Genomic DNA, 13,079 nt, shown 5'->3' with positions numbered 1-13,079 from the left:
GTCTATGAGCCAATAAAAATATAACAGTGCTTTCCGTAAAGGCATCAGCAAATGGGCGTAGCACACCAAAAAGCCAGATGACTACTACTCTTTGAAGAAAAAGTACCTTTCGGGGATGTCTCTTAAACCATCTCCACAAGAGGGTATGCATCCAAAAGTGAATCAATACCCTGTAAAACACAGACAATCTATAAACAAACTCGTTGCCCTACCCCAACCATTTAGCTACCAGGACATTGCTGCACATGAAAAAGCCTCTTTGAGAGGGAACGCAGAAATTCACAAGATTGTAAGTAAAACAGTTCTATAAAATTGCATTCCATGTGAGCTGCATTTTCTCCTTAACATTCCTTGAGAACAAGAAATATGATGCTCCGACCGCTTGTTAATCTTTGGCATTCCTTTCAGCCACTAATTTCTAAAGTTACAGGTTATCTCACAAAAGAATAAGTACAAACTTCGCATCTGGCAAAACAGATGGATCCAGAAGGATTAGTATAAAAGCAAGGTTCTGCATTGGAGTATGTCTCTGAGAGTCAGTGGAGTATACTGGAAAGTCGAAAGCCCATCGAGATCGCACAATGAAAGCTGATCAATACTCAAAGCGAAGCACTGCCAGAGCAATAAATGCAGTTTGAGCTCTGAAAACAATTGCAAAACTGAATAACGCCCTCCGAGACCAGTGCTATCGAGCCTCAAACCTTCATGAACCCAAGTAGCTTAGTCATGTGTTCAAAGTACCTGCCAATCACTCTGGGGGGTTCTCTTCCTCTGTAGACATGCGGAATTCTGGTTTTAACTCATACTTTCCCTGATTTGGTCCTCTCTTATTGTAGATACAAAGCTCACTCATCACTTCTTTCAAGAAAGCCTGTTTGAACATCATTATCCAAACTGTTAAATACAAGGCCTGATCAATGTGTATTGATTAGACTGTGAGAGTAATGACCAATATAGCCATACCTCAGGTTGTTGTGTCTCATTAACAAGCTGCTTCAAAGTCCAATATGGTTGTTGTTCAAAAAGCTTGAAAACCATAACCTCAAGTTCTCCCCGCTCGATACGTATCCTTTTTGATTCTGGAGCCTTAGCAACAGTGGGCTTCCTCTTCATTTTAAAAACAAAAAATAGCAAAAGACTCAGCCTAGCATACATTCAAAAAGAGAGTGGAAGAAAACTAATGAAAGTAAAATTTGACACAAAAAGAGTACGTGCTGTTAATCCTTGCAAATTCCATGGACAGATATCAAACCACAAGAAAATTTAACATAAAGCATCACATAGAACATCAAAATCACAATAATCAGTTTTACAGAAAATGGAACCCGTCTTTCAGAAGAAGGCTTGAAAAAGACAAAACCATTCTCCTCGTCTTGAAGTCTTTCAATTGTTGAAGTTGAACTGTCCCAGCATTTTGGATTTTCTTTTCAGCAGCCATGCAAGGTTAACATGCACCCAAGAAGATGACATTTTCTAGATACTAATCTCTGATCTCACGAGCATTTCGCCATCTTTATCCTTGCACACTATACTCACACTAGATGACCTATACGATTCCATAGTCTCTGTTGCCTGTGGCCTCCCAAGTAAACATTAGATGACCATAATGTGTACACTTCACTAACATATGCTTGAGTGATCTCATACTTCTGTATGTTGGTGTTGATTTATGCTAGGTATGTGTAGACAAGAGAGGGTAATATATATAATGAACGAAATTAACTCATACTAATCATGATCCAACATACATTGTAGTGTAAAGAAGAATCATTGTAGAGTAACCCTATACACTACAAGAGAGATGCCCCTTCAAAGGTAGCTTTGACCTCGTACAAGATCCATATAGTAGTGATTGTGCCCATGAGCATATGTATGTGCACGCATTTGCGCACGCGCGCGCGCACACAAACACAAACACCCCTTAGAGGAGTAGACTCGACAATAATGAATGGAGCACTAAGAGAACGGTAGTTAAGAGGGCATACCAAAGATAGAAAGAAATAGTGAATATCCCTGATTGTAAGTTGAATGAAACCTTCACAATCTGAAGTTTGCATCCGTTATATAACTATAACATATAGCTAGATGAATCCAAGAAAAAGCCAGATACAGCTTTATAGGAAAGCGCATGCTATAGAATCATGGTAGTCATCAACAAGACAATATAAACATCAGCTCGTTTCTGCATATGTATTGACTAAATACAGCAACATTCCCACTAGCATAGTCAGTGCCCAGTAGTGAGTGTCGAACTCGTATCAAGAGCGCAGAGGGCGAGGTTCAAGAGGAGTGGCAGTCTTATTCAGGGAGGAGCTACAGTCTCTGATACATATAGCTCGAAGGGATGAGACTGAAGGCAGAGACAGGCAGATATCTCTACATCGCTATTTGCTATTTTCCTCCTAGTACGTCAGTATATGCATCACCTAGAGGACAATCTCCATTCTCTATTTTAGATGATGATATATGGGAGTTTTCCAGAGACGGCGACATTATTATCTTGGGGGATTTCAATGCTAGGACTGCCCACCACCAGACAGTATTCTATGATACCCCAGAGGAGTTGATGCGGGAGCTTGATATTACAGAAATGGGCCTGTCTAGATTATCACAGGATGAGGAGCACACTGAGTATGGCAGATACTTGATTGAAATGGGGACTGCACATGGATTGGCCATTTTGAATGGCCTACAGCGATTCCCTGTAGCTGGTGATTTACATGCTTTCCACATCGGCATGGCGCTAGTACAGTGGATTATGTTATGGCTCCGCCAGGACTCATTCCTTCCTTTCAGGATTTCATGGTGGGAACTAGACCGGTTGGGGTAGCAGTCGATCATGCTATCTTGTCTTTCACTCTATCATTCCAGTTCAACACAGCTCCATTGGGAGACGCCTCCACACATACTCGGTATACCTTCACGAGGGTGACGGATCACGTGTACACTGATGAGATATACAGGCAGCTATGCACTCAGGAGCCAGGACAACCACTAGATGAGCTCACCCAAATTCTGACAGAGACACTGCATGATGCAGCATCAGAGGCATATCCCCACAACCAGCCTACACGCAGACGATCTGGAAGCATGCCTCAGAACAGTTGGTATGATGAGGAGTGTAGAGAGACGAGGATCAGATTACAGAGAGAGGTGCTCATGCGTACTTCTACACATGGACATTCGCGTATTATCTTCCGCCGCCTAGTGCGACGAAAGAAGAGGGCTTACCTATCTCAAATAGAGCGTGATCTGTATCAGCTATTTATGAGTCAGGACTCTAGTGAGGCATGGAGGCTTTTCAATGAGCACTCTCCACCGCCAACCATCACTTCCACAGAGACATGGGGGGAATATGCTACATCTCTCTATTTAGCATCGGGGCAGCCACCTTTGCATGACCTTCCAGAGGCATGCCCAGAACATGTACTTTCTTTACTGCTGAGAGGGTAAGGAAAGCCATTGACAAGATGAAGACAAGAAGAGCACAGGATCATGATGGTCTGGTAGCAGAGCACTTTATCCATGCCACAGATATGCTTGCAGAGCCTCTTGCTATGATGTTTAATAGAGCCATGTATGATGGTTTCCTTGAGACTTGGAGTATGTCCACTATTGTGCCTATCTTCAAGTCGGGAGATCCTATGCTCCCCAGGAATTACCAAACCATCATGGTTGGTCACACTCTGGCTAGGCTATATGCGTCAATTCTTGAGCATGAGTTAAGTGGATGGGCGGAGAGAGAGGGCATACGGGCAGCAGGACAGGCAGGGTTCAGGAGAGGTTTCTCCACTCTTGACCAGATTTTGACACTCAGAGCCATTATTGAGGAGGGTAGACACCATGGCAAGAGGATATATTGTAGCTTTGAGGATTTCCGCAAAGCCTTTGATACAGTGCCAAGAGCCAGACTCATACGCAGATTGCAAGACATGGGGGTGCCCACAAAGCTGATCTGGGGGATCTTAGCTTTATACAGGACAGTGGTAGGATAGGTACACACTACTCACGGCATGTCCGACATGGTTCACTCCACCATTGGGGTGAAGCAGGGTTGTCCCTATCTCCGACTCTCTTTGGGATATATGTAGATGAGTTTTCAGATTATATACATACAGAGGGTGATAGAGGTACTCAGCTTGCAAGGACATGGATTCCGTTGCTATTATATGTTGATGATATTGTGCTGATCTCCGATTCTCAAGAAGGGATGCAGCGTCATTTGGATGCACTGCATGTATTTGCACGGGACAGTGGATTGTCTGTGAACCTTGGTAAGACCAAGGTAATGGTGTTTAACACCACGGCGCAGTGGGTAAGGAGGTCCGCCACCACTTTTACATATGGTCGAGAGACTATGGAGTGTGCAGATACATACACTTATCTTGGGGCGGTTTTCAGTGGTCCAGTATTTTCCCTGAGGCGTGCAGCAGATACGCGATTGACCAGAGCCTATGCAGCATTGGGGAGACTTGAGAGGATATGTTCGCAGGTTCAGTTTCAGGAACCTCGCACAAAGCTTTGGCTCTTTGACACTTTGGTCACTTCGGCCATGCTGTACGAGTGAAGATATGGGGCCCCTCGGTTGATCATCATAGCAGAGCTGGCAGTACTGACGGATGGAGATGTATGGAGAAGCCATTGATGTCTATGATTTCTCGGATGATTAGGGCCAAGGCCTCAGTACCACATGACATTGTTAGGGCAGAGCTCGCTACTCCTCCATTGGTAGTGGAGGCACTCACTCGATCATTTTCATTTATGCATAGCACTTGGGCTCTCCCTAGAGACAGATATGCTCGATTAGCACTAGAGTCTTCGCGATAGCTGGCATTGCAACGAGATATATCATGTTGGTATGCAAAGATGGCATCTTGGTTTCAGTTACATGGCTTTAGATGGACCGGCTACCCCCATTTCATTACTCTCTGGATGCACCCTCCATCCCCCTCACAAGAGCAGAGATTACCAGGCTCATCAGACAGGACTTGATTCAGTTGTATACGAAGAGGACATGGATACAACTCACACATGAGCCAGGTACGAAGATGACTTTCTATAGAGAGCATCTTCTCCAACTCACGGAGGATGGTTTTGTGATCAGACCAGGATACATGGATACTCATCTATCCCACGGGATACGATGTGCTATTGGTCAGATACGCACATCCTCACATCAGCTAGAGATCGAGACAAGCAGATTTAGAGGAGTACCCGCTGAGTCCAGGATTTGTCAGATGTGCCAAAAAGAGCCAGAGACAGAGCTACATTACATCTGTCAATGCCCAGTATACTATGACATACGAGGCCGCTTTCACTGTCTATTCAAAGAGGGTTTTGGGCCACTTTCTATGGTCATGAGATACCAGGATCAGAGATGCCTCGGATTATACTTACTGGAGATTCGCAAACACAGAGAGGACCTCTTGAAGAGGGGCACAATGAGAGAGATCCAGCGACAGCGGAAGATCACATTTTTATTACACTCACAGACAGAGGAGTTCGAGCAGTCCCCACAGCATAACAACACCAAAGGTACCACACGCATACTGCGTGATCGGGTGATAGAGTTGGGGCGGTCCCATGGTCCACGGATGAGAGATATCAACGCAGACTGCGACAGAGGATCCCTTACCATACTGGCGCGACATAGAAGCCGTCCCGGATACTGATATATATGTATATGATGCCTCGACTGTCAAAGGGCTCCATTGTATCAGTTCACCCTTTGTCTTCCCTTTGTATCAGCTTTCACCCCACCCCTACCCACTATTTTCTTTTTAGTTGTTCGTACTTTTTGTACCCATACCTGGTATTAGATTCACCACATGTAACCTTTTGGTCTCATAGGTCATTTTGGCCTTTTGAAGACGTTAATATTACATTTCATCTCTCTCTCTCTCTCTCTCTCTCTCTCTCTCTCTCTCTCTCTCTCTCTCTCTCTCTCTCTCTCTCTCTCTCTCTCTCTCTCTCTCTCTCTCTCTCTCTCTCTCTCTCTCTCACACACACACAAAAACACACACAACTCCCTCTCCCCCCCAACCCAGCCCCAAGCAAAACAACACACACATGCGCCCGCGTGAGCATATATCAATGCCGAGATAAGCATGTACTGCATGTACTATGTTTTTGGCATGGCTCTGCAGATGCAAGATAGGCTCAATCATAATGAAGCCTAGCACTAATTGAAGCATTATATAAAAAGACTTCATGAAATAAAAAGATAGTTCATAGAGCATATGCATTATGCCCCACTGAAGAGTAAAACCCGGCCGAGGGGCCTAAACCCTATTTAAAAAGAAGTTTTAACAACTTGCAGATTATGGCCAAGAGGCCCAGAAGGGGTTAGGTTTCTCTCCCAACTTGCAAAACCAGGCCGAGGGGCCTAAACCCTTTTTTTAAAAAGCAAGAATTCTATGTTGCGTAAAAAGTGATGACATGGCATTGCTGTACAGACCTTCCGCGAATCGTGCTGACTGCTAGCATGGCTATACAGATAGCTGGAGCTTTTGATAGCAAGGCTTTTCACTATATGCTTTTGGCCAAGGGTCTTTATAGGTTTATTGAAGGCCTCACTTCTTCTCAGATCAGCTTGGGAGCACTGAGAGAGGTGGATGACTCTCGAACATTATACCTTGTGAAGCATATAATAAAGAAATACTAAGAAGGAGCGCTAGTCTTTGGGGCCAGTGCAGCAGGGCACGGAACTTCGTCGTGTCCTCTCTCTCTCTCTCTCTCTCTCTCTCTCTCTCTCTCTCTCTATCTTTTCAAGTTTTGCTCAGTTACTTGCAGCTTTTCACGTGTGTTGTTGTAGATTTTAGACTTGGAGTGTCCAAGTCTATTACAAGTGGTATTAGAGCTCAAACGATTCTTCTTCTACAAAGGATCCGATCCCTTTTATTGCGGCACACATGGTGAATCCGGCCAGGAGGAGATTGTTGCACCCTCTCACATGGGTGAAGAAACCAACAGAGATTCTTTCGGAAGCTGACCTCCTTCTGAGGAATCAAGAGAAGAGTATGGCCCATTTCTGCCCCTGAATTTTGACAGGATGGATTTCAATCGCCATCTACAGGTTGATACGTGTCAGACACTTGATTAGTTACTCCACGGATCCACAATATGCGAAATACTTGCAGAATCATCCCCTTGATGAGGTACATTCCTGATGGCAGGCTTGCATCTATACACCTCTCAAGTCGGCCATGAAACAAAAAGCCAATCCGGGTGCAAACAGGCAGAAGATGTACTCGGGAATCAGAAGATGAATTTGACCTTACTAAAGATCATAAAGTCAACACATTGATGAAGACCGAGAAGAAGTCGCGGAGAAAGAATCTAGTAGTAGACTATCCTAGGTATTTGGGTCGGAAGACTACTTTCGAGACAGCCCCAAGAAGCGTGTTTGCTTTGAGGATGATCCCAATTCACCATCGACACCTCGGAGAGTTCCTCTGTTTCCGACTTGAGTGAGGGGGACTGGAAGGATCGAAAGCAGAGAAAGACTCAAAGGAGCAAGAAAGATAAGAAGAAAGCCAAGAAGAGCAGATCCCACAAGGAGTCTCGAAGCATTCTGACAATTCCGACAAGGACACATCATCCTCTGACAATTTTCTCCGACGAGTCAATGTAGAAGACGAAGAGAAGACACTTGTACCATGCAAACCAATATGACCATCTTGAGAACAAGGGCAAGAAGACCAAGGATTTCAAGGAGGGTGGGCAAGCCCTAAAGTTTGATATGTTTTCGGGCTTTAGGGATACCCATAAAGCCCTAGCCTTCATTCAACGGGAGGCCGTTACTCAAAACACTCCAAGATACAAAGAGCAACCGTCGACGTACTACCTGAAAGGCAATGCCCAAATACAATGGTCTACCCTACTGTTACACAAGGAAGCACCTACCAAGTGGTTGAAGTTTAAATGCGTCTTCACTTCCTCATGGCTCAAAGCAGAATATGAAGAGGATGTAATCACACCTTGGAATTCATCTCAGGATGACCAACGACGACACCTTAAGACACTTATTGCCAAAGATTTTGGGATACTTTCCTACCAATCTCTTGCAACACGTTGAGCAGTTTTGTTGCGGCTTGCCAAAAGAGATTGTTGGGTTAAAGGCCTAAATAACCCTAAATAACCCCTTTTTGTACATTTTTATACTTTGTCCAGGTTCAATATGAACCTGGACACATTTTTTAAAGGTCACTTATAATATAAGTGGGAAAACCCAAAACTCACTTATTGAGTTTTCCCAAAAAACGTGAGCCCTCTCTCTCTTCCTCTTCGTTCTACTAGCGCTTCCCTTCTGCAGCACAGTGCTTCCGCTTCAAGCCTCAAGGCCTGCACATCTTCGCGTGCTCTATCACTTGCACACACCGCCACGCGCTCAACAACTGGTATCAGAGCCAGATTATGGTTTCAGAAGCTTTGCGCAGGTGGCTGGACAGTAGGCGAAAGGCTTCTCTCGCGTCAAATTTCCGCTTTCATCGCGAAGCCCTTGCTTCCGGTGTCACCTAGGGTGATTAGAGTTTCCAAAACAGCCTAAAAACAGGCTGAAATTAGGTCAAAACAAGTAAAAACCAGAAAATTACAGGTCAAAACAGCAAAACGTAGGTGTTCTAAATCGATTCCCGTGAATGCCCCTTGCTTTTCCCACTCAAAACACGTCCATTTGATGCAAATTGATGCGCCAAAACAGTAAATTTGCAGAAAATTCAGAATTGGACTGTTTTTATGTACACAAATTGAGGTTTATGTACGTCTTTTGTGCGTTTATGCAAGTACGCATTGGGGATACTTGTTAATTGCTGAAATTTTCAGCACATTGTATGCAACGTGCGGTACATTGTGATCACTGAAAATTTTCAGATTTTGTGTAGACACTTTCTGCTGCATTTTTATCCGTGCAAATGGCCTCTACTTCCTCGTCGTCTGATGCCAAGAGCTTGATGGAAATCAAGCGATTTGACGGTACAAGTTTCGACCTATGGCAGGACAGGATGCAGGGGATTTTGTTCCTCAAGGATTGTGAGAACGCCCTTTTGGCTGTAAAGCCTGAGGATATGCCGGATGAGGATTGGGCCAAGCTCAACAAGAGGGCAAAGGCTTATATCAAAATGGCTGTGACCGATGACATTCTGGTGGACATAAAGGGCTTGGACAGTGCACATGCAATTTGGCATAAGTTGAAGACCACTTATGAGAATGCCACCCCTGTGAATCAGGTGCATTTGATACGCAAACTGGTAAACATGATGCTTGACGAAGCCAAGTCGGCTTCTGAGCACTTAAGTGCTTTCACCAGTGTTATGAGTCAGCTAAAGGATACCGGGCTTCAACCTTTTGATGACAAGTTGAAAGCCATATTTTTGTTGATGACTTTGCCAGACTCTTGGGAAACGCTTGTGGTTTCTTTGAGTAATAGCCCCAACCTCACATATGATGGAGTGCGAGGCTCCATCTTAAATGAGGAAATTAGACGCAAGTCTAGTGGTGGGGAAGGTGGCAGTTCCGCTTACAATGCGAGAGGCAGAAGTCAGAAGCAAAATACAGGTACCAAGACTCAAAACAGGAGCAAAAGCAAGTCTAGGGATAAGGACGTGACTTGTTACCAGTGTGGCAGAAAAGGCCATAAGAAGCCAGATTGCAGGTATTTCAAGAAAGAGCAGGAAAGAAAGAAGGAATCACAGGAGAAGAAGAAGACAGTTCAGGTTTTCAGTTTTCAGACCGTCCTCGTCGTCGTCGTCATTGTCGTCGACATCGTCGGCAAGTCCATTTCATCTAGACCATTGTACCAGATTTGTGCAATCTATAGCATAGACCTCTCTCGCCATAGAGAGGGGGGCCCTTGAAGGAGGGTTTGAGAACCATCTGGTGTTGTATTCTTCTCTCTCTTTCTCTCAGTCTCAGCACCTTCATTCATAGTAGCATTCACTTTGTTTGTGATCGTTGCATTCTCTCGCTAAAGGAACGGAAGGCTCTCCCTTCTGTAAGTAAAAGGAACCCTTGAGCACAGTTCGGAGCACTCATCTTGAGCAATATCAACATTCATTTCCACTGCACCTTAGAACAGAGAAGGTGCCATTTGAGATCGTCGAAGGTGTTACAAAGGTTCCACCGATTCTAAGCACCAAGGACAAGATTTTTGAAGCAGATCAATATACACAAGATCTAGACGTTGCTTTTGCCAAGGTACGAGAGGCTTTGAAAAAGTCTCAAGCATGGCATAAGAAAGCAGCCGACAAGCATCAACGTGACTTGCACTTAAAGGAATATGACTGGGTGCTACTCAAGTGTGAGAAAGCACGTTTACAAAAGCGGAAGGGTAAGGAGAGGCTTTTTCCAAAGCTAAGTATGAGATACTATGGACCCTTCTAAGTACAGAAAAAGATAAATGAAGTACCCTTCAAACTGAAGTTACTAGATACTTGGAAGATTCACAATGAATTTCATTTGAGTCTATTGAGACCTTTCAAAGGTGAATTGCTAGTGGACACGGGACCTGACGAGCAACCAAAAGTGGAAGAAACGGAAGAGATACTCATTCCAGAACAGGTCCTAGCTCACAAGGAAAGGAAAGTGAAAGGTAAGCTGACACAAAGATATTTGGTCAAGTTAAGGAATTATCCGGCTCTTGATGCCAAGGGGATGAAGTAGGAGGCCTTAGCAGATACTTCTCAGATATTATAGCTTTACCTAGTGGATTTTGGTTTAGCACCGACTATTCCAAGAGTTACTGATAAATCAGCAAGTTGAATATGGTGCGGTGCGGACTATACAAGAGGGATGCCACTCCGCTCCTTTGTAACACGTTACCTTGATGGGAAAAAAGTCACTGTTTTCTTTTGAGATTCAGGGATACTAGCATGCTTACATTATTCTCCTAAATGACTTTATGTAAAGCAGTACTTTGAAATGGGAATCCCTAAAATGAATATATTACATGTGCTCTCTCATGTGTTTGAGTATGTGTCAGAAAGATGAAATGACTGCAGCATTTTATCTTAGTCACCTGAGGGGTGATGTGAAACAGTGAATGTGATAGTAACGAGATTTAGTAGACCAAGACATCTGTGAAAAGATAAGCGAGATCTGGATGTGATTGCCAAATAAGTTACAATGATCATGGTTCTCATCTAAGATCTCGACAGGGATAGTGATGCAAATGTTCAGTGACTTGTCTTGGTGCAAGTGTTGGAGATATGTGATCTGGTATGTGAAACAATGTCTACTGAACTAGTTTTTTTCCTATGTCTGTTTTACAAGAGTTATCCAGGGCAATTACAATTCTTTCAAGAGGGGGGTATGTCACAAACTAATGACGTGGAATGTCCTAACATGGTAGAACCCGGCGGAGGGGCCCAAACCTTATTAAAAAAGAAATAGAATAAGTTTTACCAACTTGCAGATTATGGCAAGCGGCCCACAAACGGTAAGGTTTAAAAACCTAACGTCTCCCAACCTGCAGCACTAGACGAGGGGCCTAAACCCTTTTAAAATAAAGCAAGGATCCTATATTGTGTAAAAAATGATGACGTGGCACTACTGTACACACCTTCCACCAATCGTGTTTATTGTTGACGTTGCTTATGGACGGCCCGCGTTTTACAAAGGGAGGTTTTGAACTCCAAAGCTTTTGATAGCAGGGATTTCCAATGTCTGCTTTTGGCCAAGGCCCTTTTCAAAGTGTACCCACGGCCTCACTTCTTCTCAGAACAGCTTGGGAGCATTGAAAGGGGAGGAACCTCAGACATTGTACCTTGTGAAGCATAATAATAAAGAAATACTCAAAAAATGTGCTAGTCTTGGGGCCAATGCATCTAGGCACAGAACTATGTCGTGCTATGTCAAAACTCTCTCTCTCTCTTGGGGCCAATGCATCTAGGCACAGAACTCCGTCGTGCTATGTCAAAACTCTCTCTCTCTCTCTCTCTCTCTCTCTCTCTCTCTCTCTCTCTCTCTCTCTCTCTCTCATATATATATATATATATATATATATATATATATATATATATATATGAGAGAGAGAGAGAGAGAGAGAGAGAGAGAACATCTTCTCCAGCTCACAGGAGATGGGTTTGTGATTCGACCCAGCTACATGGACACACATATGTCTCATGGTTTGCGGTGTGCTATTGGTCAAATACGCACATCCTCACATCAGCTGGAGGTTGAGACTAATAGATTCAGAGGGATACCAGCAGAGAGAGAGATATGCCGCTTATGCCAGCTAGAGCCAGAGACAGAGCTACATTACATATGTCATTGCACAGTGTCATGAGTTATGAGGATCAGAGATGTCTTGGACTATTTCTACTTGAGTTACACAGATATAGAGACACTTTATTGGGGAGAGCTAGAGAGAGACAGTCCCAAAGACAGATTACAGATTTCTTTTCACTAGATATAGGACAGCCAGAGGAGCAGCCATCACTGCATCGCTCGGTCCACACTCATTCAACACTACTGGCACTCTCATCGACCGAGCATTGGAGCTACGGAGATCCAGGCGGCCACGATTGAGGAGAGGGGCTACACAACATTGGCGGAGACTATAGCAGAGGATTCGAGCCATACTCTCTCGACATCCAGAGTGCAGATGAGGATGGATTCTAATAGTAGTAGTATTTTTGTTCTAGTTCTTTTGTACCCAGACATGGTATCAGATTCACTATTTTGTAACAGATTGGTCTCATAGGTCATTTTGGCATTTTGAAGACGTTAATATAACATTTCATTTCATACATCTCTCTCTCTCTCTCTCTCTCTCTCTCTCTCTCTCTCTCTCTCTCTCTCTCTCTCTCTCTCTCTCTCTCTCTCTCTCTCTCTCCAAGTTTTGCTCAGTTATTTGCAGTTTCTCATGTGTGTTGCAGTAGATCTTTGGCTTGGACAGTCCAAGTCTATTACACAATGGAACATGTGACCAACTTACACCTAGAGCCCAGATTGACCTTTAAAGGAAATGGCAAGTTACAGACTTATGGCTTTCATCAACTAGACAATATACCCATCAGCTCCATCAGGCACAGTACTGAATAAATACTAGGTTAAAAGTATAGAAAAGTCCAAACCTATGA

At 43.9% G+C, this 13,079-nt stretch overlaps 1 protein-coding gene across 3 annotated transcripts in view; it reads right to left on the bottom strand.

Annotated features, from left to right (window-relative positions):
* Nucleotides 1-258: 258 nt before the first annotated feature.
* LOC147436573 (Transcription initiation factor IIF, beta subunit) overlaps nt 259-13,079 on the bottom strand; it is a 67,338-nt gene continuing 54,517 nt past the window's right edge. The window contains exons 5-7 of one of the 3 annotated variants that reach the window (XM_086489446.1): nt 964-1,107; nt 742-871; nt 259-641 (exon numbers count right to left, since the gene is read on the bottom strand). In XM_086489446.1, the coding sequence (XP_086345572.1) occupies nt 749-871; nt 964-1,107 (267 nt within the window). In that variant the 3' untranslated portion in view covers nt 259-641; nt 742-748. Of the gene's footprint in view, nt 872-963; nt 1,108-13,079 lie in introns of all 3 variants that reach the window. The other 2 variants (XM_086489445.1, XM_086489444.1) reach the window with 2 other exon arrangements.

Source organism: Adiantum capillus-veneris, chromosome 18, assembly GCF_014529385.1.
Source record: "Adiantum capillus-veneris isolate H3 chromosome 18, ASM1452938v2, whole genome shotgun sequence".
Taxonomy (NCBI): Eukaryota; Viridiplantae; Streptophyta; class Polypodiopsida; order Polypodiales; family Pteridaceae; genus Adiantum; species Adiantum capillus-veneris.
Note: the sequence above shows the minus strand (reverse complement) of the source record. Positions and strands in the feature narration are given on the sequence as shown.